Raw genomic sequence first — 24,000 nt, forward strand, 5'->3', positions numbered from 1 at the left:
AGGGCCAGGCAGGAATAGAGCTGTCTGAGTTTTAAAGAGAAGCAAAACTAATCTTTGCTGACAAAACCAATGAAAGCCCTGAATGAAGCAGTAATCTCATCTTGGGTATCTGTCAGTCTTAGCCCCAGGAGAAGCAGTGGAACATGGAGGATTTTGATGCCCTCCTGTAGGACAGTCTGCATACATACTATCTCCTTGCTTTTCCTTTTGTGGTAGCAGTAGGTTGCCTGCTGTTTGACTAGAGAACTCCTTCCAGTTGTCTCTTTGAAGGAATGCAATTATATGGCCTCATCTTTTATTACTGCTAGGTCTGCTCTGCTTCTCATTATTTTCCTCCAATATCAATCTCTCACCCTTACACTTAAATTTGCCACAACGTTAAGGAGGGACTGCCTGAGGTCTTGTGCTGTCCTTAAATGTGTCAAACACCGCACACTCAAATTTCTGGTCTTCTCCCCATCTTTACTTTGGACTTTTCTTCACTGCATCACTGTATAAGAGCCAGGTCAGTAATCTGCAGATACTCTGGATCAAGTAGCCCAGTGAATGTTGCACAAGCAGCTTAACGAGACTTTATTAAAAACTTTAGGACTTTAATTTTCAAAATTTATTTTAACGTTTAGAACTATTTTATCCGATCTCTGGAATTTCCTGGATGAGTAACAGATTTCATATTCAAAAGATGCTGTCATGCTCCTTTCTTTTCTGCTGTTTTACACCCACACACAGCCCACCCTCACTGCCAGAGTTTTGCAGGGAGCAGGAAAGGTGGGGAGACATGATATTGCACAACTGTGACTTATCTTCATTATTAAGTACCAGTCCTGACAACCTGGAAGAGAACACATTCCAGATCTTTGGCTGGATGGAGGAAAGCTTGACATGATGCCTGGAAAAAAAAAAGTTCAAAAAACACACAAGAAAAATTTTCAGGGCTCCTTGGGTGGTACTGTAAGGTTCATCTCCCAGATGAATTCACAGTGCTCCTGTGGCAAGCTTTGCTGGAATTAAAGCAGCTGTTCTGAAGACTATGAGGATTTGCTGGCTCAAGTTTAAGTCAGTTAACATGAGAGGAAGCACAACAAGCAGATGCCGATGATTTACGTGCTTTGATGAACTCATTCTTTACATAGTCACAGTGGCACTGGGTAATACTCTGGCAGTGTAGCCCAGGACAACACACCAGTGTAACAGTCACTAGATAAAGGTGCTTCGTGCACCTTGGAAATTAGTTTCCAACCCTCGCCTAGGCAGCATCTCATTTTCAAACAATGTCATACTGGTTTCTTCTCTGTTAGCAAAAACTTATAATTGGCTTAATCTATGTAGTGAATAAACATGACCTGAACTGTTAGCAGCAACACAGAACAGTCAAAGTCTCACAGGATGAGCCATTTAAAACTCCATCAGAGTAGATTTCAGCATGTGCCAGTGACCTGATTCACATGAGCAATGAAACACAAGCTGTCTCTAATCTAATGGATAAAAATATTAGCACAGGATAATGGTTTTTTTCCTAACTGCTGCCGAGTTACACCTAGCTTTACATGAAGAGCTCAAGAACAGTGACAGGCAGGAGAAATGTGGGAAACAGTAGCACCAAATTCAACATGTGGGAGAAAAGACGTTAGACATTAAAGTTTTTGGGGTGTTTTTTTTTTGTACTGATGTCTTTAACATTCAAAATATAACACATCATGTGAGATGCATATTTGGAGAGATAGCAATGAGGAGATTTGCATGACACTTTATTTTTCGTCACTCATTACAAATGTTTCCAAACTAGAGAATCCAGTACATTCACTATCAGGCTATCAACAGCTTCTTTGGCTTCAGTCTGCATTGCCCAGTACTACATCCTGTCCCCAGCCCTTTCAGTTGATGACCTACAAACCTTTCCTACATATTGAGAAAAAGATTTTCCAGATATTCTACATAGATACTTGTGTAGTGGCTGCTGCTCCTCTTTTCTCACTGAATGAGAGATGCGCTATTAGGAACCAGAGCAGATACCTAGAGTCCAGAGGGAAAAATAGTTTTCAAGCAGGTGAAATGTGGATATCTAATTAGATCAGTATACCCCTTTTGTAGCTCACATTTACAAATGCGTACTCCAGAAAATAAAGTATATTGATTTTGCAAAGAAGAAAGGGAGCCATCTATCTGGAACAAGAGAGCATGTTTGTACATGAAAGGGAATATTATAAAAGTTCAGAGGGGAAGAAAAAAATCTCTAAGCTAAATTCAGAGTGTCTACATTTTTCTTATTTTATTAAAGAACTAAAAATGTATCTGCTGGGGCCTAACAATTAGACAGTGACCAAATTCTTCATTTCCACTTCAGTGCTCCCAAGGTACCCTGCTCCTTCCATGAAACCACCAGTCTAAAAACTGCCTCAAAAACCCACTTCCAGTGCATTGTTTTCCCAGTCACGCTGGAAATCTTGCACTTTTAATCAAAGCTTGTCATTGGAAGGGAATTTTACTTTTCTCCTACAAACTCAATTCCCCCAAGCCTGGTAGATGACACAAAGAACCTTTTTTTCCTAGTAGTGATAATTAAATTCTATAGCTCATTGTTTCAGAGAAACACTTGTAGTTGTATAGGAGAGATAAAAAGAATTTATTCTTTTAAGAGGCTCTAATTAAAGTGGCAATAGGTTAAGAAAGGGTAGTTCACAGCCTTCCCCCAGCCACTCAGCAAGAAATAAAGAGGTTAAAGTTGGCGCAAATTCACGTGTAGTTTATTAAAACTGGATGCTTCTGGTTTCCAAGTCATTATACAATACATGAGTGACACAGGAAGCAAATAAGGTTTTAGCTGCATTTTTATGATCTAATCTTAAAGATCGGAATTCAAAGCAGGCCTGTACTGCTGGGAGAAAAATCCCTGAGCCAGCTGGGCTCTGGCTTCCCAGCAGCACAGTATGAGTATAGAAATGACCAAAATTATTCTAACAGTCTTATGCCAAGAATATTGCTCAGTTTGAGCTCCAGGGGGGGTACCTGTGAGGCAAGAAAGATAAAGAAGGTGGTTCCTGTTGCTTTCTTCTCTGAGTAGCCCTGGTGATAAAGCTCAGAGCAGCCTGACTGCCACATACCCACCAGCAAGGGAGTTTTTTAAGCATGCTCCCACGCAGATAGGTGCAGGCAGCCCGAAGTTTTTCTCTCCCCAACACATGACTTGAAGAGGTAGTAACCTCATACTGGCAGTGTGCAACCACAGTGCATGGTGCTGTGCCACAGAGACAAATACATGAGCCTCTTTTGCTTATTTGACTTCAGGAGTGACCTTGATCTCAGAGTACAGGGAAAACCAGCTTGTTTCTACCTAACACAGGGAATAAGGAGGTGCATGGCAAGAAAGGCCACAGCACAAGACGAGATGGGAGAAACTGTGTTTGCAAACTTGGAAAGGGGGTGCTATTGACACACACAGCACTGTACAAGTCAAATCCAGCAGAAGGAAAAATTCCTCTTTGCTTACAGAAGCCTTCCTTAATAGGCCCTGAAATTCAGCCCTTATGAAATGCCTTTAGAGAATCCTATCCGTGGCTCATCATTTAGTCATTAACACTCATTAAATGATCTTTCCTCCACTAGAAAAAGGTAGTAGTTTGTGAAACTAACCGGGTCGTCTGAAGTAGCACTGATGCAGTTAACTGTGCTTCCCTTTTTGTGCAACACCTTTCTAATAATCAGGAAAGAAGTAAAACCTAGTTATTAAAAATGTTTTATATATATATATACACACTTTAAACTGATTATGTCAAATTTTAACAGAAAAGGTAAGATGAGGACTGGATATCACAAGGTTTCCAAATTTCTGGAGCAGATGCTTGCTTAGAAAAATAAAGAAGCAACCTATCATGCTATAAATCAACATTCAGGGTGACAAAATGGACTTAGAGAAAAAAAAAATCATATTTGTCCAGAATTCTGGACACGAATTCTGTCCCAATTATTGGGTTGAGTCTCTCCTAACTCTGTTTTGCTATGTAAGCTGAGATCACAGTGAAGAAGAGAGGTGTATTCCAGAGGAGAAAGTTGACAGCATTGTGGTCTGGCTTACTCTGTGTAGCCCCCTTCACAGCAGCTGTTTTAGAGATGCATTGCTCAGCTGTCTTCATGGAGTACCCAGGAATGCATTAACTGACTTATTTCGTTTATCGTTCCTTTCAGGGGGCCATAACGTAACTATTTCGCTGCAGTCGAGGACAGGACATACTCATATGCCTTCCGTGGTGGGGGTTCTGGTCTTCACCCAGTTCTGGTTCTGGTTTCCTCTGTCACACTTCTTGTCACTGGCTTTCACCCCAACCTGTGTCATTGGCCTTAACAAGGATCTTAAGGTACGTCACGAGCAGAGAGGAGGAGAGGTGCTGATAGCTGCTTGAAAGACTCAAGTGGTCTGGGAGGATTTTGCATGGATTTCTTGGTTTTCTTTGCATGTCTCCACCTTGTTTGTGCCAGAAAAGGCTCTAACTGGAAGAAGTCTGAAAAGTAGGCTTGAATTGCAGAGCTGGTAGCGGGAATAGGGACAAGAAAAATGTAAAGAGCAGCCTTTGAGCCCTTTACTTCAAAGTAGTTTACAAAGAAAGGAAGTCTACTCAGTATACGTGGGCAGAGACTACCCTGTTATCACTCCAGAAGGTCAAGGTTATTTTCTTTTTTTTAAAAAAAAATTGTGTTACCCCCTGCCCTCCCAAATAAATTATGTGATATTCTCCCCTAGCAGTGGGAAAACAGGATTAGTATTTTATTATTATTCCTTGGAGAGTAAACATTAAACCAAGCAGTCATGGGTACTGCACTTTTCTTGTGCATCTGTTCTGCCAGCCTGGACAGTTGTGGTATGGCCCCTGCAAGCTGTATACCGTGCTAGGTCTCCTATGCTGAAGAGCTGAGCTAGTATCTTCCACAAAAAAGCATCTGAATGTGACACTACCAGGATGTGCAGCCCCCTCCTGTCATTGCTGCAGGCTTATTCTGCAACATACAGAGCATGCATAGGGCTGAGCTGCTCTCAGAATCACTCTGTGAGACAGAGCCAGCTTGCTGGATTGCAGCCCCTGGACCAAAACCTTACAGCTCTAGGTTGCTCTTCTCTACCTTTCTCAGGCTGAGCATCGAGTTGATCTACACAAAGCTCAAAATTCTCACTCTGTTTAAAGAGAGGGGTTTGCATGAAAATGCCGTATGTTTGGGGTTGGGTTTTTTCCTCTTTGTCCTGAATACTTTACAGAGGTTGCACTGCTGCTTGTCTCTGCACCTCCTCAGTGGTGATTGTCTCAGCACCTTTTTGGCTGCTTGGCTGTACTGCCATTTTGTCTCCCTCTCCCCAGCTCTTAGAGTTTCCAGGGAGCCCAAATGGCTGTAAGTCAGGTCATGTTGTATAACTTGGCTTGCATACTAAAGCTAGCTCCAAGCTGGATGTATGTTATGGGCTGTACCACACCCACCTTGCTTCCTCAGAGCAGTCCCTCTTCTCTTGTTGCTCTGTGATGTGTCATAAAGCAAGTCAGTTGAGATACTGCAGAAATTAATTCAGTTTAAGAATTTGAATTGGCTGTCAAAAGATGCTTTCTGCCTTTGCTTAAGTAGCTGAGAGTAAGAGAATATGTGAAATTGGTAACTCATCCCCAAAATGTTCTGTCCTTTTGCAAGAGGTGAATGTCAGGCAGTGCTTGGTTTGCCGTAGCGTGCATTGACAGAGCAGATCTTCACTTAGATCTTAAACCAATTTTGTGTTAATATGAGCAGGCACAGCAACAACATCAAAACCACAAAAGCTTTGAAACAATGAAAACAAAGCATGGTGTGAATAGCGTGGAGCGTATGGAGAAGGCTAGGAGAGCTTGCCAGAGTCGAATTATAGACTAATTAAATAACATTGTTCTAGTTGAACTGTTGCCACTGATAACAGTTTCTCAGCTTCCGGAGGGGGAGAAGGGGAAGCTTGTATTCTTTAGAGGATCTGTGTTTGTCTCTGCTGAAAGGAAGATGAAGCTAAAGTAATTATTCTGCTGTGGATTTATTTTCCCCTGCTTTCTTATCTCTAACAATTTTTTTACTGTTTATCTTAGATGCCAAAAGTCCAGTACAAGTCCAACTGTAAGCCGTCCACATTTGCCTACCCCCCACCTCTTGAGGTACCAAAGGAAAAGGAGAAAGAAAAGGTATTTGGGCTAGCTTTCTGTGCTGTAAAGACCCCTTTCCCTCCTAGTACAAACATTGACTTTGGTGGCACTAACAGGGAATCTAAAGAGCAAAAGAAAAATTGGCAGGCGCTGTTGTCTCTGAAAGAGAATTCTAGCTACTTTTTCCTGCTGCGCCTGGGACTGTTGCTGATCATGGCATACAACTGCTCGGCTGCTGAGTCGCTGGAACCTGCTTTGTCTCCAGTCATCAAGCAGAAGCATTGATTAATAAAACTGTTTTCCATGCCGTACTGATTTGTATGCGCATCATCTTTGTGCGGCACCTAGCACAATGGGGTCCTTGTTCATGACTTGGGCTTCAAAATGCTACTGCAGTACAAACATTGAGAATATTAGGTGAGACACTTCTCAAATAGTCCCATATGGAATGACAGAAGTGTGCCTGGGCTCAGGGCAGTGGGCCCTTGTGCTAGAATAATAGCTGTCAGGCCCATGGATTGCCAAAAGGTAAGTGTGGAACTAAGACTATCTAGGTATGAAAAAGGAAGAAATTAGACCTGTGGGATGACAAGCAGGACAATAGTGGAAGCAATTTATCTCCTAGTGTAAGATGGTAAAAGCTGTTCAGCAGACCACAGCAGCAGGCAGAGCAGCCCTTGGGGAGCAATTGCAGCAGTGGAGACCTCAGGCATGTCATGCTGATGAATGACATTGTGTGAAAACTGTAAAACATGTTACCAGAATTGAGTGCTGCACAGGACAGATTTCCAAGCCATTGAGCAACCCAGAAATGAACTCTGAATGGCAAAGCTCACTGCTCAGAGCTGCTTTCTCGCCTTTGGAATAGGATGGGAATTGGACAATCTGTCCTCTTTCCAACTTCCCTGGCCAAAATTAAAATGTGCCATAAGCCCACATGTAGCCTGGAAAGCCTCACCAGCAACGTGACAAATGCAGTTGCTCGCTGTCCCCCTGAGCAAGTTACTGCCTTACAGAGACAGTTACTGTGGATAGAGATGTGCACACTGGAAGGGAGTCGTGCTGAATTCTTGTATTTGAGTGTTGCTTCTGCATACTTTCTGGCTTAGGAGTGCCAAAGCCTCCTGAGGGCTTCTCCATAGGGCATTTTGCATATCCACTTCTTGAGATCAATAAGAAACAGAACTATCTGATTAGGACAGTGGAACAGCTTTACGTCATTCTAAAGGGTATCCATATAGATGTTTCTTTACCTTGGAGACTCTGGCAACAGGGTTTCCTGTAACAGGAATTCCATTTGTTGCTCTGTTAAAAATAAATAAAAGAAACGTCTCGTATAGAGATCCAGACAGTAATGATTAGTCTCTAAATTAGGAAGTTTGCTCTCCTTCTGCATATGTAGCTGGACTCAGTCCACATTCATGGCGGTTTTTTGTCCTATCTGTACCATTTATTTGTGTTGATGGTAGTGTATTTGTCTCTTAAGTGGAGCAATGGGTAGGAAGTGGAATTGATCTCACTGACACTTGCACTGAGAACTGACCTAACACTGATTCCCCTTTGTTCCCCTGCCTGGGGAGCTGAAGCGCAGCGTACAGTGTTGCAGTCACCCTGAATGCCTCCTCTGTTGACATATCCAGGTTTCTACTGCTGTGCTGTCCATCACCGCAAAAGCCAAGAAGAAGGAAAAGGAGAAGGAGAAAGAGAAGAAGGAAGAGGAGAAGATGGAAGTGGTGGGTGCAAACATTGAAACTTAAATGTCTCTTTCCCCCCCACTTATAAATGTGGAAGGTGTGCGATGAAACTGGCACCCACTTAGTACTGAGCCCCCTGCCACCTGTGTTAGTTCTGAGCAAAGCATTAACTCACGTTCTAGTATACTGCATCCGTCGGTTAGCATCTATACAGACACACATCTATGGTGTGTGTCTGTGTGTGCTGTTAAAAGCAAGAGGTTGTATTATTTGTGAATCCATTAATGATTTCTGAGAAATAATTCTTCCCCGTTATTGTTAAGTAACTGACTTCCTTAAAGGCAGAAGCTTGTTTTGACAAATTTATATGCCTTTAACTGCGTGAACATTTTGTGCATTATTTCATTGCTTGCTGTTTTTAGACCAAGGGAGTTTTATCTCTTATCCATGTACTTTTTTTTATTAATGTGGAAAAAGTCTGAATAATTTCATGTCCTTGGTACCTCTGACCTTTTAAAAAAGACTCACTGTTGTGGCAGTTGCTTGGAGGTGCCTAATGCAATTGAGAGCACTGAAGAGTTTAAACTTTCTGGTTTTATCATAGAAGCATAGAATCATAGAATGGTTAGGGTTGGAAGGGACCTTCAAAGGTCATCTAGTCCAACACCCTGCAAGGAGCAGGGACATCCCTGACTAGATCAGGTTGCTCAGAGCCTCATCCAGCCTAGCCTTGAACGTTTCCAGGGATGGGGCCTCCACCACCTTTCTGTTCCAGTGTTCTATAACTCGCATCGTAAAAAAAAATTTCCTAATTTCTAATCTAAATCTACCCCCCTCTATTTTAAAACCATTACCTCTCGTCCTTGCACATGCTTAACCTCCTGTTCTGAAATGTTCACCTTTTGGGCAGCAATCTCTTACGTGCTTTGCCCATCTACCAAAATGCCAAACATTTATCCACACCCATCTTGGAACCAGCTGAGCTTTGAGCACAAGATCCATCCACTGCTCAGTAGTTATGGCGATCGCTTTGATCCGCTGATGACTTCTTTCAGCTCATAGACCTGACACTGGAACTTGTCACATTATCTGTGAATAATGTGTCATCCTGAAGCAAGATGAGGGATGGAGAAATGGCTGGATAATGAATTATTGGTGGTTGCTGTAATTTTGAAAACAAATGGTAGCTATAATTCTTGATGTACCCTGACAAAGGACCCTTCCTTTTGTGCTCTGCTAACAGAGGCAGATATGCCAAGAACAACAGTAAGATAAAAATGTGTTATGCTGACAAGCTCAGTAGAAACCTTTCTGATTCCACTTTAACATCTATGTGGGAAAAGCAGCATGGTTAGGGAATTTTTGGCCTCTTTAATTTTAAAAAGAAACAAACAAAAGCGAGTGTGGCATAAGATCAAAGGTGTATGTGTAAAATAGCTTTCCTAGACCTACTTAAACGCAGCCATGGAGTAGGCACTGAACTTTATACAGTTGGCCCAGGAAATGAATTATCTCGTGCATGCAAGGTAGAATCTCTGGTTTTAGTAATTTTGCTCCTTTATCAATGTTTCCTTGTCATCAAATTACCTTTCTTTGAATATTTCTCACAGCACTATATACTAAGCAAAATATGCTGAACAGATATGTGTTTCTCATAAAATTGCTACAATCTACAGTGAAGTACAGGTGTTGAGAGGAAACAATATTTTGGAAGGGATTCACATCTTATGTCTGTGTGCACGTACACTGCAGATACCTGAAAAGTTTTCTTGACTAAATCGAGCAGAAAATCAAGAATAGTAAAAAGGGAGCTTGCTGCCACCTGCTGTGTTTGAATCGAGTGTTTTGCCACTGTCCTCATGTTTTAGAAGTATAATTGCTTTCTTGTTTCTTTTATGCCTGTTATATGACTCGTAATCCAAAGCTTCCAAGAGATCTGCATGGCGACAAGCAGTCACTGTGCCAGGGAAAGTCCTGCTGCTGTGACAGGACGCGCCACACATTTTGGTGGTGTTCCTGATCATTTCCTATTGGTTGTTTCCATCTTGTCTGCAGTCTTTTTTGTTTGCAACTCAGATATTCCCAAGCAAAGGGAAAACATGATCCATGTTCTTAAGTATGTAAAGGATGCTGTGTTTTTTCCTTCTGAGCTTTTGCCTCCAGCTGCTGAGTCATTGGTAAAGGAGGTTTTAACTGCGGTTCCCTAGGGAGTCACTGACATCAAGTCATTTTGGTTGAGTGGCTGTCAGTGACGACTGTATAGCTGTGAAGATACAAGGGCAGCTTTTGGCAATTTTCACATGCTTAGTAATGATATTAAGGAATCTTCAACTGTGAATAAAAAGCTGTGAGTTTACAGAGGAAGTATTAGAAAGGGAAGCCAGAGGTAAACTGTTCCACGGCCACCTCTTGTTGAACTTTTTTTCACCTGCAGTTAAGAGCAAGGCATTACCATGATAAGAGTACTTAGATCCACACTGGCATTGCCTGTGCCAGCTGGTAGATACCTGCTAGCTTGTTCCTCAGGAGGAGGATGGCTTCTTACCATGCTCTGGATTTGCTGCCTGTATTCTGAGTAGCAGGTTGTACCTTGCCCTCCTGAATTGTCAAAGGGTTAGAGACTACTATTAAAATTATATTGATGTTCTCCTCCCCTTTCACAGGATGAGACTGAAAAGAAGGATGAAAAAGAAAAGAAAAAGGAGCCTGAACCCAACTTCCAGCTTCTGGACAACCCAGCCAGAGTCATGCCTGCTCAGCTCAAAGTTCTCACTATGACAGAGAGCTGTCGATACCAGCCTTTCAAACCAGTAAGTGTCACCTTCCTAGTCTGTGTAGAGTGTTCCCAGCTCTGGGCTTGTGCGTAAGGACCCAGAAGTTCTGTGGGTACGTGAGAGTGCCACTCACAGCTGCTGTATCACTGTAATATGTGTTAGAGATTTGAAACTTCACTGTTGTCATATTTGCTTTTTAATGTCCCTTGCTTCAAATGATCACATGCAGTTCTAGTTGGGTGAAAGCCAGAGCTGCTGCAAACCTTTTCGCCATACTAATGCTGCTTTATTTTTCTTTCTTCTTCTACATATGTCAAATGCTGTAACCTGGACATATTCTGTGTATTAATGACATAGCTGGGGACATAAAGACTGAGCCATGATCTTTACAATGGGCTGAGAAGTTGTACAGGCTCATTGTCAAAGCAGTGAAATACAGGAGAACTTGTGCTGGGACTTTATTATTCTGCAGTGGCCTTTATACCTAAATGGAGTATTTTTTTCTCGTTAAACAGATTTCTTATTCAGTTACATCAGACCTTAGAAAAGGGTCTTCATCTCCTGTTAACAAAGAGAAGAGGTAGCATGTGATTGTCAAATGGAAAATTAAAAAGATCTTTTAGCATTAGCCCAAGGGGTAACTAACTTTTCCGTGAGATGCTCAAATGTATTGCAAAGCTAATAAGCTTTCTCCTGTCCTCTAAATCTCCTGAGTCAAATTCTTCTGGCCTTTTATTTTCGTTCAAAAAATGACACCCTTGACTTCCCCCTTTTGCTTGGGAAAATGGTGTTGAGAAATAGTAATTTTTTTTTCCAGGAAAATAGTCATGTTTTTAATAAATAAATTTCTTGGAATTCCATCAGCACATTGGAATTCTCTGTGCATCGTCCCCTTTTGAAATGTCTCCTTTAGCAAAACTGTGGAAGGATTTTTCAGTTTCTACCCTTTAGAAAACAGAGATGACCCAACTGGTATTTGGATTAGGAAGATCTGATATGTGGTCCAGTAAGCATCCACTAGTGCAGCTGAAATGTGGACATATGTAGCTGTTTGCTTCATTTTCCAAAGAAGCAGAGTCCTTGGTGAGGGGACTGCGGTTTCCTGCCTTAACAGCTCCATAAATAGGATTTGAAGAGGACAGAAAAGTGCAATTTTTTTTTTTGCTGGGATTAGGGTGTGTAACCAAGGAGGCTCTCAAAATGGAGCTGTTCTGGAGCTTTACTCTGCTTTGGGGAATGTCAGAGTAAAAGGCCTCTTTGAAATGCTGTTTATAGCCTGGAATCCTGCTGCGGTCAAAGCTCTGATCCCAGCCAGGCATGACACAGCACTGCCTCTTCACACCTTGTGTTTCAGTCCTAGCAACCTACCAATTTGCTTTAGCCTGCCAGGATGTTTGGTTGTGATCTTTGTAATTAATTCCCCTTTGTTTTATCAGGTTCTGCTAATAGGATTCCTCGGTCAGTGGAAGCTTGTGATGAGATTAGTCCCTGTTTCAGATAGCCTCCTGGGAGGCGGCTACGCAGAGAGGCTTCACTAAGCTTTGTTGCCCTGAAAAGATGAGCATTGTAAAGCAATTACAGTTCAATTAGTTTTCCCGTAGAAAGCCTCAGACTGGGACAGGGGTAAAGCTGTGAATCCAGATAGCATTTTCTGTCAAGCTGAGTCTTAGTGGAAATAGAAAAGGTAGCCTGGATAGACTCTGCATGTTCCATCCCCTTGTCAGGCAGGGATGTGGGTGAGTGTCAGACACTTTGCTCTCTGAAGCTCACTCCTGTTGAGGTGTCTCGTATGGCTTAGGATGAACACTGTGGGTACAAACACTCCACCAGTGGCAAGAGGCAGAGGCAAGCAACTCTAGTGCTCACTGCACTTGTCTTGCAGCTTTCCATCGGAGGCATCATCATTCTGAAGGACACCAGTGAGGATATGGAGGAGCTGGTTGAACCTGTGGCAGCTCACGGTCCGAAGATCGAGGAAGAGGAGCAGGAACCTGAACCACCAGAGCCCTTCGAGTACATTGATGATTAAGGCCCGAGGTACAGTGTAGCATGCAGAGTCACTTTTATTAATCCTAATGAAGGAAAAGCCTCTTTGGATCAACTGAAGCAGTTACCAGCACCCAGCACTCTTGTTTTAGCTCTTTGATGGCTTCTGCGACAGATTCAGAAACATGCTCTGTCCTGATTTGAAGAGTTAGACAGCAATAAAAGAGAAACCTGCTCTTCTGGATCAGGCCTGACCCAGTCATACTGGGTCTGCTCTCTAATCTCACAGGCTCTGATACTCTTGAGTAGAGCCTCTCTGGGCAGAGTTGGAGCAGCGCATGGGGTCACAGGCAACAGCTGAGCTGGGAATAATCAGCTCATGAAAGATGGTCCCAGAGGGGCAAGTGGTTTATGTAACAAAGCTGTCATCTACTTGACCTCAGTGTGGCAGGATTGGTTGAAAGAGAACTACTCTGCTTTCTGAGCTTGTCTTGTCTTCCTAGCAGTTCTTAGCAGCATTTAAAGACACTCCAGTCGTCGGTTCTGTGGTGCTCTCTGAGCCCGACATAACAATACTTGTAGATCTGTTCCAGGCAATGAATGGTGCGGTTCTCAGGTTCCTTGGTTAAAGTGCCTGAACTTATGTGCATGTTTCTCATTGAGAGGCAGGAACCCAGTTGCTTTATTTCCAAATATGGACTGGCATGTCCCAGTGCTCCCAAGAGCAAAGATTATGCACTTGAATTGGTGGATGGGCAGGAAGACAAAATCCTTGCTAAAAACTGTAAATGTTGCGTCAGTGGCAGGCTCGAGTGAGTGTGTGAGGCCAACCACAAGAAGCCTTAGTTAAATACACTTGCTTTTCTGGTTTCTCTCTCCCTCTTCTCCAGGATCATGTTCTCTAAAGAAGACACTATGCTCGATGTCAGAAAGACAGACATGAAGACCTTCCTATCGAGATCTGCTGTTCAGTGCATGCAGCCCCAATCTGTGCTGAGCTAAAGCTGATAGTCCGTGTTTTATGGCTGAAGAACAGATATATGCTATTTAGTGTACTCTTTCACAAAACTTTGTTTTCAAATAAATATATTAAAAACTCTTGAAGAAAACTTGCTACTTTAAAAAAAAAAAAAAGAAGCTTAACAACCTTTTTTTCCCGCTCACCCCAGACCCAAGTTGTGCATCTTCCTCCAGGAAGGCTGGACTGACTCTGCTCCTCTGTAGAGTTGTTGGGATCTGTGCACATCTCTTTCTCTAGCACTCATTTAGGCTCAGCAAGGTCACCAGCTCCAGTCTGGCCCAGCATTGATGCTTACAGAGAGGGGAGGTCTCTACTTGCCAGCATGAGATCTACTTCCAGATTCCCTCTGTGATACTGACTTTGCACTGGTCTTCGTCCTTGCTCATCCTGGTATTTGTGTGTCAGTGCGGAGCTGACAGAGGGCCTCTGGGTGTTAGTGATGGGGAAATGGGGCATGTTTCTCTTTGTTTCACAGAATCTTTTTTTTCTTTTTTTCTGTGTGCTTATACTGCTTTCAGCAAATATGAGCATAATAGCTGATGGGAGCAGGCAGCTAGAAACACATTGCAGGCCTAGATGGGGTGAATCCAGACATGCAAGTTCTTGCACTGATGTGCATCGTTAGCCAAGGGGGGATTTACAGTCAGGGGTATGGAATGAGCAGCAGTCAGAAGGAAAGAATGTGTCTCAGCCATTCGCTGTCAGCCCAGCCGGCCCTTCACCTGTTGAGCTGTAACGCTTCAAAGGGTGCGTCACCAGTGAGCCAGAGACTGCAGCCCTGGTCAGCCCTGTAAGCTGACAGAAGCTCCATCATTTGGAACAGCACTGAAACAAAATGAGGCTTTTATTGTATTTATGTTGGGAATGTTTTGCTCCATGTGAACATACCACAGGCTCATGTGCATCAGTAATAACAGAAGACAAATCTTGCATGTAGAGCCTGGCAGCTTTTCCAGCAGATGGTTTATTTTGGTGAATGTTACTATAGCAATAGAATAGTCTGCCTTTGTTCTCTGCAAAGCTTAAGCGGTTCAGAGCAGAGGTATGGGACTGAAAGCCAGTTTTGAGTCCTGGGCTTCAGTCAGAAGTCCCTGAAGTTGAAATGCTGTCTCAGTAAGGGTGCTGGTCAGAGCTGGCAGTTCTCAGCGATCCGGATCTGTTCTGCCATGGAGCAGAGCCAAGAATGAATCTGAAATGGCTACAGACAAACACTAGTCAGTAAAACTGGAAACAAAGAGGGAATCGCTGCTCCAATCCCGTGGTCATTCAAAATGAGACCTGGTATTGCAGTGCAAGAAACAGAAGCTGAACAAATGTACATTGTGTGACTCTCTGGTGGTGTAATCCCTTCCTTTTGAGTGGGTACCTGTATCTCTTACTCCTCCATGTTCTGCTGATGCCAAGCAGTGTGGTATGTGTTGTTTTTCAGATAATTTGTTAGTAATGCCTTGTGTCATCTTACAAAATACTGTGTAGAGGGGAGGACATTGGGAGGAGGAAAAAAAAAAAACAACACCACAGTTCAGGTCATTCAGCAACTGGCTGGGCAGCCAAATATTGCTGGGAAATTAGAGTCTGAGTAGAAATGCTGAGAATAGCTGACGCAGAAGGACCTGAAGTCCTATATTGGTGCCTTGGCTGAGCTGTGAACAGTCTGCTTCTATTCACAGGACTTTTTACCGAGCTTTCATATTATAACAGGCATTTCAGGGTAGCCAGTATATTCCTGGCGCTTGCTACAGGTTTGGTTCTCAGTGTGACTGTGTAAATCTGTACGCACAGAGCAGTACCCACTGAGCCATGAACTGCCTGGTGCGCCATCCAGGAGACTTGATTCTTGTGCTAAATGATTTTCTTGTGCCTGTAAGACCACTCCTGCCTCTGGCAGTGATGTTTCCCAGAGCTCTCTTAGCACAAGCGAATGTAAAAACCTCAGATATCTCCAAACTAACTTTTGAGTTTCTACTCTGGGGCCACATGGTAAGGTTACACTGGGGCAGTCAGAGGAGCTTTTGGTGGCTGTGGAAGAAAAAGGCCACGTGTGCCAGGCAGGGGGAACCAGGAGTGACATCTGGGGATTGGGCTGTCTGTTTTTCCTTCCCCAGCTCTGCTGCTCGCTGTGTTTTGTCTCCACTGTATAAACACAGGTGGGGACTGCGTGGTTTAGGACTGACACCACGGAGAGAAGGCACACAGAAAAGTATCCGCTCTCTTGGCTTTCCCTGCTGGCTGCTCCACGTTTTCCTGCTCAGGAGAATCTCCTGAACAGGAGTCGAGGAAAGGGAGGAGAGGAGCTGGAGGAGCATCAGCAGAGGTGGCTGCTGTTTAAAGGGTGAAGTAAATGGATTAGCAGTGAGAAGGAGGAGAGGTGACAGCCACACAGCAAATCTGAGTTGCTGTGGGCTGAGGCGGGAGCAGGAAGGGGCAGACTGGTGGGATGGTGCTCGAGGGAAGACATGTTGCTCCTCTGGGTAGAGCAAACAGGAGTGTTTTCTAGCAAGTGCAAATCGACCTTTTGTTGGCAGGCTGATGATTGAGGAGTGGTTCTGCCTTGGCCAGAGTATGCCCAGTAAGTAGCTTCCAGGGGCCTCAGCCTGTTTGCACCTCTCTCTGGAGAGAAGTCTGTGCATGCAATGAATGGCTCATTGGTTGCTCATGCATTTGGTGTTGGTAGATGGGGTTTTCCTTGGGGGACTTCACGGGCTGAGCTTTGTGCAAGCGCAGCCTGTTGCAGCGTGGAGCCCCCAGGTCTTTCTGAGATTCCCACACAGTGGGCAGCCTCTCAGGTACATGTGCTCAGGCCTCGTAAGTTCATAAAGAATAAACCTCTTCCGGTCACACTGCAGTTTGGGAGGGTGCTGGTCCCACGGGTCTAGCTCAGGTTGGTTTTGCTCAGGCGACATTGCTTATAAGACTCCAGGCAGCACAAGGACAAGAGATCTTCCCATGGGGAGTTATAAGAATTTGTGGAATAAAATGATGCATCCTGACTATAGAATGATCTGATAGCACTTGCTGTGGATCAGTTGGCAGCAGCTCTCAGTGCTCCGAGTGGGTGTCTGCCCTCTCCACCACCTCCCCAGGCCAAAGGCTTCTTGTGATGGATGCCAGGACATTGCTTCCTCCTGCACCAGGCTCTCCTGGGGTTTGTGCATCCCTGTGAGATGGTGCCCAGCAAGGGAAGTGCTGAAAAATCAATGCAAGCACTGGGGTAAAGCCTTCTGGGCTGGATCCTGTCCCCACACTATGGGACCTGACCACTTTCCCAGGGGACGGATGGGACCAGTCACTGCGGGACTGTCTCAGTGCTGTGCTTGAGGGACTGAGACCATCGCTGGCTTTCTGATTTCCAGTTTGGAGAAGGTATGGCGGGAGCCTGGAAACCTTTGCTGCTGCTTTGAATAATGTCATTTAGCCACAATAACTCATGAGCGCTGATTTCTTAGGAAGTGCTGCTCTCCTGGGGATGCTGTGGAGGGACCCACCCCTGGGGTGTTTGCCAGGGGCTAATTGGACCTAATTCTCCTGGGTTTGCTGGAAGGAGAGGCCGAGGTGGCAGGAAGCATGCTTCTGTCTCTCCTGACTAATCAGCCTCATCCCCCTTAACCCTGGTGAGGAGTATATCACTTCAAAAGCATGCTGCTTCAGACACATCCCAGAGTCCCTCCAGGGGGCCCTGGACATGTCATCAGTCTCCCCTTTCCACTCATTAACTCAGGTACAAGCCCCCTGCTTGGCACCACGCTGGGGACAGAAGGAAGGATGGAGATGTTGGAGGCAATGCTTGTAGGGCAAGGGGTCTTCAAGGAGTGGGCCAGCAGTGGTGGGCACTCAGCAGATCTCGTCCTCCCACCTCTCCCTGTCGCAGCGGTGCCGCCCTCCCTATCTCTCTACTTCCTTCCAGGGCCAGGCAAAGCTCTTCCTCCTCACCACTCCATGCGAAGGTTGGGCGCCACTGATAACGAAGATGACGTTGGCCATTTATCTCCCTGCATCCTGGAGGCTGGAGCGTTCCCCCACCCTCACCCCTGCCAGACCCCAGACTGCCCTGGGCTCTTCCCTTGGCTGCTGTGCTCGGCATTGGTGACAGGTTGGGTTTTCAGCCCAGCTCCAGGCACAACTTAACTCTGTGGCAGTGGCAGGATGAGAAAGATGGGGAGCACAGACATCGCAGGACCATGCAAAGCTTGTGGTATTTTCTTGCAGCCTCTGATAGAACTAATCTGAAAGCCTTCACCCAAGGGTGCTGATCTTTCCCCCAGAGTGGCTTCACAGAGAAGCAAGGCTCTTTGCTCCCTCAGTGAAGATAACTGGTTTTGGCAGACCTGGTTCAATGTGTTTCTCCAGCACAGGTGGGATTGAGCCCATGCTCTGTGCCTTGGGAGGAGAAGCTGCCCCAGCCTCTGCTTTTGGGCTGCAGCTCAGGATTGGCTTGATTTGTCCTCTGAAATCCTGCTCTGCATGGGCAAATAGTCCAGCTGGCAGCAGCCCAGGTCCAGAGTTTTGTTTTGAGGTCTGTACTCCAGTGCCTGGTGTTGGCTGCACAACTAAGGTTCTGCTTTTTGCTCAGAAGAAGCACTGTGCAGGTCCTCAGGTGAGCCATCGGTGTCTCTTCTAGCGTATGGGGGAACTGGCATTACCCACATGTTGCAATGGGGTGACTCGAGGCAAATCGTGTTTCTGCCCAAGTCCTTTGGAGACCAGCCTATCATAGGTCCTGGAGGTCATGAACCCCAGACGTCCCAACCCCATGGGCTTGGTCTGACAGACCCTGCTGCCCAACAACTGTGTGCATGTGTGTGTTTAAGCAACACGTATGTCTATTTTTTTCTTTATGTTCACAAAGCAGGGGCAGAAAATGGGTGGTGGAGGGTCTATACTGTAAGGGTCCAAGTGAAGTGGGTCCTGGCAAGCAAAGCAGGGTGCATGGGAGGACATCCCGGGGCTTGCTGCTGCCTTGGTGCAGGGCTGACTCAGGAGCTGATCAAGGGGAAGGGCAATCATTCGGTGGCAACACCACCCCTGGCCAAGGATATAAATAGCTGCTCTGGTGACCCAGAGAAGAATTGCTGCACAGGCAAGGTTAATTGTCAGCAGAAATTACGATGAGATTGTTCCTCCAAAGATAACCTGCAAGGGATGAAGCTTGGAGCAATTTTTTCCCCTTCAGACTGAAGGAAATATTGGTGCAGTGTCTTTGTTCTCAGCTCTAGGCTGGCTCTCCCATTTAATTGTTTTTCTCCATTCTGTGTCAATGAGAACCAAGATGGATTAACTTTTTGTTTCCCCACCGTGTCCTCCCAGAGCAGAAGCTGAGATAGCTCCTGCAGGGCTGGGCAAATTATCTGTTTACTTTAACCTCACAGAGAGATCTTTTTTTTATTCTTAGCTTAAGCATGAAATCTGGGGTTCAGGGATGAATGAGAAGCAGCTGAAAATCATTTACTAGAAACATCTGCATTAGACAGTAGAGTTCATGGGCTCATTCATGGATGAAACCTGCTGCTTGCTCCTCTTGCAGGCCTTGGCAATTTGTCCCCGAGTGATCGAGCAGGTGCCCGTTGGTCTGTGTCAGTGGTGTGGGACAGGTTGCCATCGGTCTGTGTTGGTGGCAGTATCAAAGCTGTGCCCACGTGATGAAGGCAGTGAGACTCGCTGGGGCTGTCGTTGGAACTGAGGATGTTTCTCCTGATGATGAAGTGCTCTGTCCTGCTGTTTCTGTGCACCCAGTTTCCCAGACTATTTTCTCCATATTATTATTTTTTAATGGAGCATCTCTAGCTCTTCTCTCCTTCCAGCCCCCTGCCATTTTTGGCTGGAAAGCCTTGCCGTTACTGACAGCCAAGCCCTCTCATGCGTTGATGTTCACCTTGGCTGGGGACTTAATGACCCCTGTCTTAGATGAGCCCATGCCAGAAAGCCCAGCTGGAGCTCCCTTCAGGCCCGGGGCACTGAGCTGCTGTCACCCTCAGAGAGGCACTCCCAGCCCTGCAAAGGCAACAGGTCTTTCCTGGTTGTCAGCTCTGTCCCTGTAGGGATCTCTGAAGGGTGACCTCTGCCACGACTGGAAAGGTGCCATGGGCTGATCTATTGGGACGGAGAAGCAGAGAAAGTGCTGGAGGACTCCCTCCAGCCTGGGCTGACCTTTGGCCAGCACGCACCATCGTGGTGGCAGCAGCAAGAAGGTTTCACGGAGCAGCGTTTCCTCTCCAGGTGGGCACCTGAGGGATACGGGGGGCTGACATTGCAGGGCAATAGGTTGAGCCCTGGATGCTCCTGTCCTCATCTGCAAAGTCCTGCTGGGAGAAGAGAGCTCTGGCTCCTTCTGCACTCATCTACAAGGTGCCTGGGAGCCTCCTTCACCATTTTGCAATGGAGCAGAAAGGAGCTTTTTGGGGACCCACCAACCAGTCCCTCCTCCCTCCCTGCTCTGCACTGAACAGGCCAAGAGGCTTCTGGATCTCAAGAAAAGTTGAGTTCACTCCGTCTGCTCCTTCATGCATGCCGTGGGACAAAATCAAAGTCTCCGTTGTGCCGCTGCTGGTCAGGGACTCTGGTTACAGGAAATTACTGGAGAAGGGTCTGCATATAAATAGCCTGGCAGGGAGCTCACCACATCCTTCTGGGGAGAGGCGAAACTCGAGGCTCGGCAGCAGCTCAACAAGCTCCATCCAGGGGAGACAGAATAGCTTTATGACAGCCTGATGCTGGGGAGAGCAGAGAGGTTTCGCAATTCCATTGCCTCGGTTTTGCTTGCAGAAGGCCCTGGGGAAGCATTGCTGTGTAACTCAGTACGTGAGCAGCGTCTGAGCTGCTGGGCAAGTGCCCTGCCCAAGTGCAGGACGTTGGTCCAAGCAAACCCCTCTGCCCCCCAGCCAGTCCCAGTAGGAGCAAGTCCGTGCAATAATGTATCATTAACTAAAAACTCTAATGACTTCTTATTTATTTATTGCCTAAATGCTCCATCAAGTATTCACTGAAAATCCAAAGCAAAATGTTTTTTGGCAACTAAAAGCTGAAGTTTGTATCAGAAAATAACAGGATGTTTAAGATTTCAAAAATGTTCCCCTCTTGCCTGCTTGCTTTTATTTTTAATGCAACCACTTGGAAAGGGCACTGCAAGAAGACATTTCCTGCAAAATCCTCCACTTGGGCACAGAGAATTGCCTTCTGCTTTTTAATCAAGCAACAGGTTACGATCCAGCTTGGGACCTGCAACTGGTGGAGCTGGTGTCCCAGCCACAGGAATGCTCAGCCCCCAGCAGAGGTGGCGGTGACGTCTGCCCCAAGAAAAAAAGAAAATATAATGCTGAGGTGATGCCCCAGGCGATGACAGATGTCCTCCCTTGGACACACAGGGCACTGGAGTCCTGCTTTTCACATGTGAGACACAAGCTTTGTATCTTCCTGACCTTATCCCAGGTCCTAGCCAGCCTTGCCTGCCCGCTGGAAGGGGACTTCGGCAAGAATGAGAGGAGAAAAAGAAGAAAAAATACTATCAAGCAAAGCCCAGATCCCACACAGCCCTTCCCACCACCCTGCACAATGTCAGTCCCGCTTGGCTGCTCAGAGGAGAGAGCCAGCTGGATGCACATCAGCCTGATGATGGGAAAAGGAGAAAATTGGTGTGAAATCCCTCTCTTTCCCCAGGGGCAGTGCCTGATCATCACCAATGCAAAAGCAGGAGAGGGGGAACAGAGAGGATAGTGCAGCTGACCTGCTCCAAAACCTTGGGACCACTCTTCAAAGTCTTTTACCCGTTTAGAAAATTGGAGGGATAGGTGACAAACGGGGAGGAGGAGTTCACAGCCTTATTGCCTTCAGCTGGAGCAAGAAGAAGCACGGAAGGCTGCACACACAGCAGTGGTGAGCGGGCTAGAGATGGCCAAGGGACCCAGTCCTTCCTCCCGCTGCGGCCGGGCTAAATGCCTGACAGGCTCTAGCATGGTAAAATGCAACTTAAATATTTAAAGTTTGCAATTGTGAGATCTCCACAGAAGCGGATGCAACAGAAAAGAGAAACCTCTGGCAGTAGACATGCTCTCTATATATGCAGAGATAACCTACAGGTTATATTATTAGGTATACAAGTTTCATGTGTATAAATGTTCTGCTTGTTTATATACACAAAACTTTGATATTTAGTATACAAATCAGGAAACCCAGAAATTCCAGTTACCAGCTCAATCATGTGCCTACCTGACCACTTACCAGTGCAGGCAGTAACTACAAAGCCAATTTAAAAGCTAATTGTCACGCTCCTGAACAATGAGCACACAACCCAACAGAACAGAAATTTCCCCTTGCTTCCTAGGAATTCCTTGGTGCCTCTAAAAATGTTCATGTGCTTTCTAGAAATTTCAGTGGGCTTTCTGTAGATTTTTCAATGGGCTTTCTAGGAATTTCCCACAACTTTTTAGGAATTCAGAGTGGACTCTAGGAATATTCCCCTACTTTCTGGGATTTTCTTTGTCTTTTCCAGGCACATCCTTGTTTTTTCTAGGAAAGAGCTTTGTAGAGATTACAGACTGGAATTCCAGTGTGTTTTCTGAGAAATTTGAGGTGCTTCTAGGAATTTCATCTGGCTTTCACATGCTTTTCTTCCATGCTGTCAACATCCTGCAAGAAGCCACAGGGCTACAAAAACTTCTCTGCAGGGCACAGCACCTGGTTCTTCAAGTAAATAGAAGGGGTCTGCCTATCTTAATTTTTGACAGCCTGGTCTTGGTGGGGAGTGGTGCCTCTGAGCTGGCTGGTGAGATTAGATTCTGGGTTTTGTAGGATTACTAAGGCTCAAAATCCATGTGTGTGGGGCAGATGCAGAGCTCTGTGCTGTTTCAGCTGCTCGCTTTAGGAGCCTTTTAAAGGAAGAAAGATGGTGCCATGGTGTATCTGGTTGTGGGCTGTGCAGAGGACATGGCTCTTCTGAGGTGTTCGTGGTGGAAAACAAGGCTGCACAGGGCGAGACTGAAACCCCGGGGAGGACATGACTGGTGATATGGCGTCATTTTGCTGTGTCTAGCAAATGCTTGCTAGAAAACTTGGTGTTAATGGCAAGAGGTTCATCACTGTTAATTAAAAACAGGACAAAGCCTCGATAAGGGACAATCCTCCTGGTTTTTTTTGCTCAGACTTCCATGTCGGATGCACGCCTGCTGGAGCCACGCGTGCACAACCCACGGGGCCAGCCCGGCTGTGCTGGGGCTGCGATCCAGGCTCGTCGTGCGGTGCTCAGCCACGGCTAGGCCCTGCCATTTTTCGCCTGACATCTTTTCCAAAGGAACCTTCCAGGCTGGGAGGTAAGTGGAGCAGGCAGCCGTGGCCACGTGCCATTCTAACCAGAGCAGGAATTACTCGCAGCGTTTCCATCCCCTCAGAGTGCGCAGTGCTCGGTGGCAGGGGTGGCAGGGGCAAATTCTGCGGGATCAGTGTTAAATTGCAATTAAGAAATCATAATTGTGTGGCTGAAGGCTACAGGCCTGCGGACAGGCGCAGGGAGAAGGCGGTGTGCACAGTTTTTGAAGCCTTCTGGGCTGCCCAGGATGGGACGGGGCTCCAAAAACGTGTGCTAAGGCAGCAGATCACTTAAAAAAAAAAATGAACTTGACCCCAAAACTCTCTTCAAGTTACGTCAGAGACCGGGAACGGGGAAAAACGATTCTCCGCCAACAACCAGCGGGAAGCTACACCTCCCCGTGCGCCAGGGGGCGCTGCCCGCCGGGGAACACCACCGTTCATCACGTGATGCGCCCTTCCTGCCCTGGGATTGGCTGAGCGGGATCACGTGCGGCGGCGCGGCCGTGGCGTGGAGCGAGGCTGCGGTTGCCAAGGCGACGGGAGGCGGCGGCGCGGGGCCGGTAGGCCGCGGCGGGGCCGGGGAAGGGGAAGGCGCGGCGGCCGGGCTGCGGTGGCGCCGGTGGCTCTCGGGGTTTGCTCGCTTCCCTCCCCTCCGGTTGGCTCAAGAGCTGGTAGGGGGCGGCTGCAGCGCCCCGGCCCGGGTAGGGGGGCGGCAGGGCCTCATCCGCCGGCCGCTGCGTGAGGAGTCGGTGTGAGCGCCCCGCGGCCGGGCCAGAAGAGCGGCTCGGGTGGGCGAGGACCGGCCTCGGAACTTCTTTGGAGGTGCCTTGCGGGGGGTGCGGGGGAGGGATGGCTTCCTCGTGCGGTTTGTCTGGCGATGAGGTGGCTAATGGGCTGTGGAACCTCTGTGCTATCTGCTAACGCCCCCCGCTTTACAGTTTTCTAGGTTTCTCAGCGATGAGACGTAGCAGTAACGCTTAGCGATGGGTGACGTTTTAGCTTATGAAGCTGAGTTACTCGGACTAGTGAGAGAGGTTGGTTTTCTCTCTTTTTTCTTTCTTTTTTTTTTTTTTTTTTTTTGGTCGGAA

The 24,000-nt window shown here is 46.3% G+C and overlaps 2 protein-coding genes across 3 annotated transcripts in view; both read left to right on the forward strand.

Moving 5' to 3' along the window:
- The window catches only part of PSMD1 (proteasome 26S subunit, non-ATPase 1), a 71,045-nt gene extending 57,342 nt beyond the window's left edge, over positions 1-13,703 (forward strand). The window contains exons 20-25 of the mRNA XM_086754751.1: positions 4,183-4,352; positions 6,087-6,179; positions 7,781-7,873; positions 10,498-10,644; positions 12,491-12,645; positions 13,485-13,703. Coding sequence (XP_086610877.1) covers positions 4,183-4,352; positions 6,087-6,179; positions 7,781-7,873; positions 10,498-10,644; positions 12,491-12,637 — 650 coding nt within the window. The 3' untranslated portion in view covers positions 12,638-12,645; positions 13,485-13,703. The remainder of the gene's footprint in view (positions 1-4,182; positions 4,353-6,086; positions 6,180-7,780; positions 7,874-10,497; positions 10,645-12,490; positions 12,646-13,484) is intronic.
- A 9,816-nt stretch (positions 13,704-23,519) lies between these two features.
- ARMC9 (armadillo repeat containing 9) overlaps positions 23,520-24,000 on the forward strand; it is a 67,623-nt gene continuing 67,142 nt past the window's right edge. For both annotated transcript variants that reach the window (XM_086754949.1, XM_086754951.1), the window contains exons 1-2: positions 23,520-23,734; positions 23,851-23,946. In XM_086754949.1, the coding sequence (XP_086611075.1) occupies positions 23,896-23,946 (51 nt within the window). In that variant the 5' untranslated portion in view covers positions 23,520-23,734; positions 23,851-23,895. The remainder of the gene's footprint in view (positions 23,735-23,850; positions 23,947-24,000) is intronic.

Source organism: Chlamydotis macqueenii, chromosome 9 (genome assembly GCF_036417535.1).
Source record: "Chlamydotis macqueenii isolate bChlMac1 chromosome 9, bChlMac1.mat, whole genome shotgun sequence".
NCBI lineage: Eukaryota > Metazoa > Chordata > Aves > Otidiformes > Otididae > Chlamydotis > Chlamydotis macqueenii.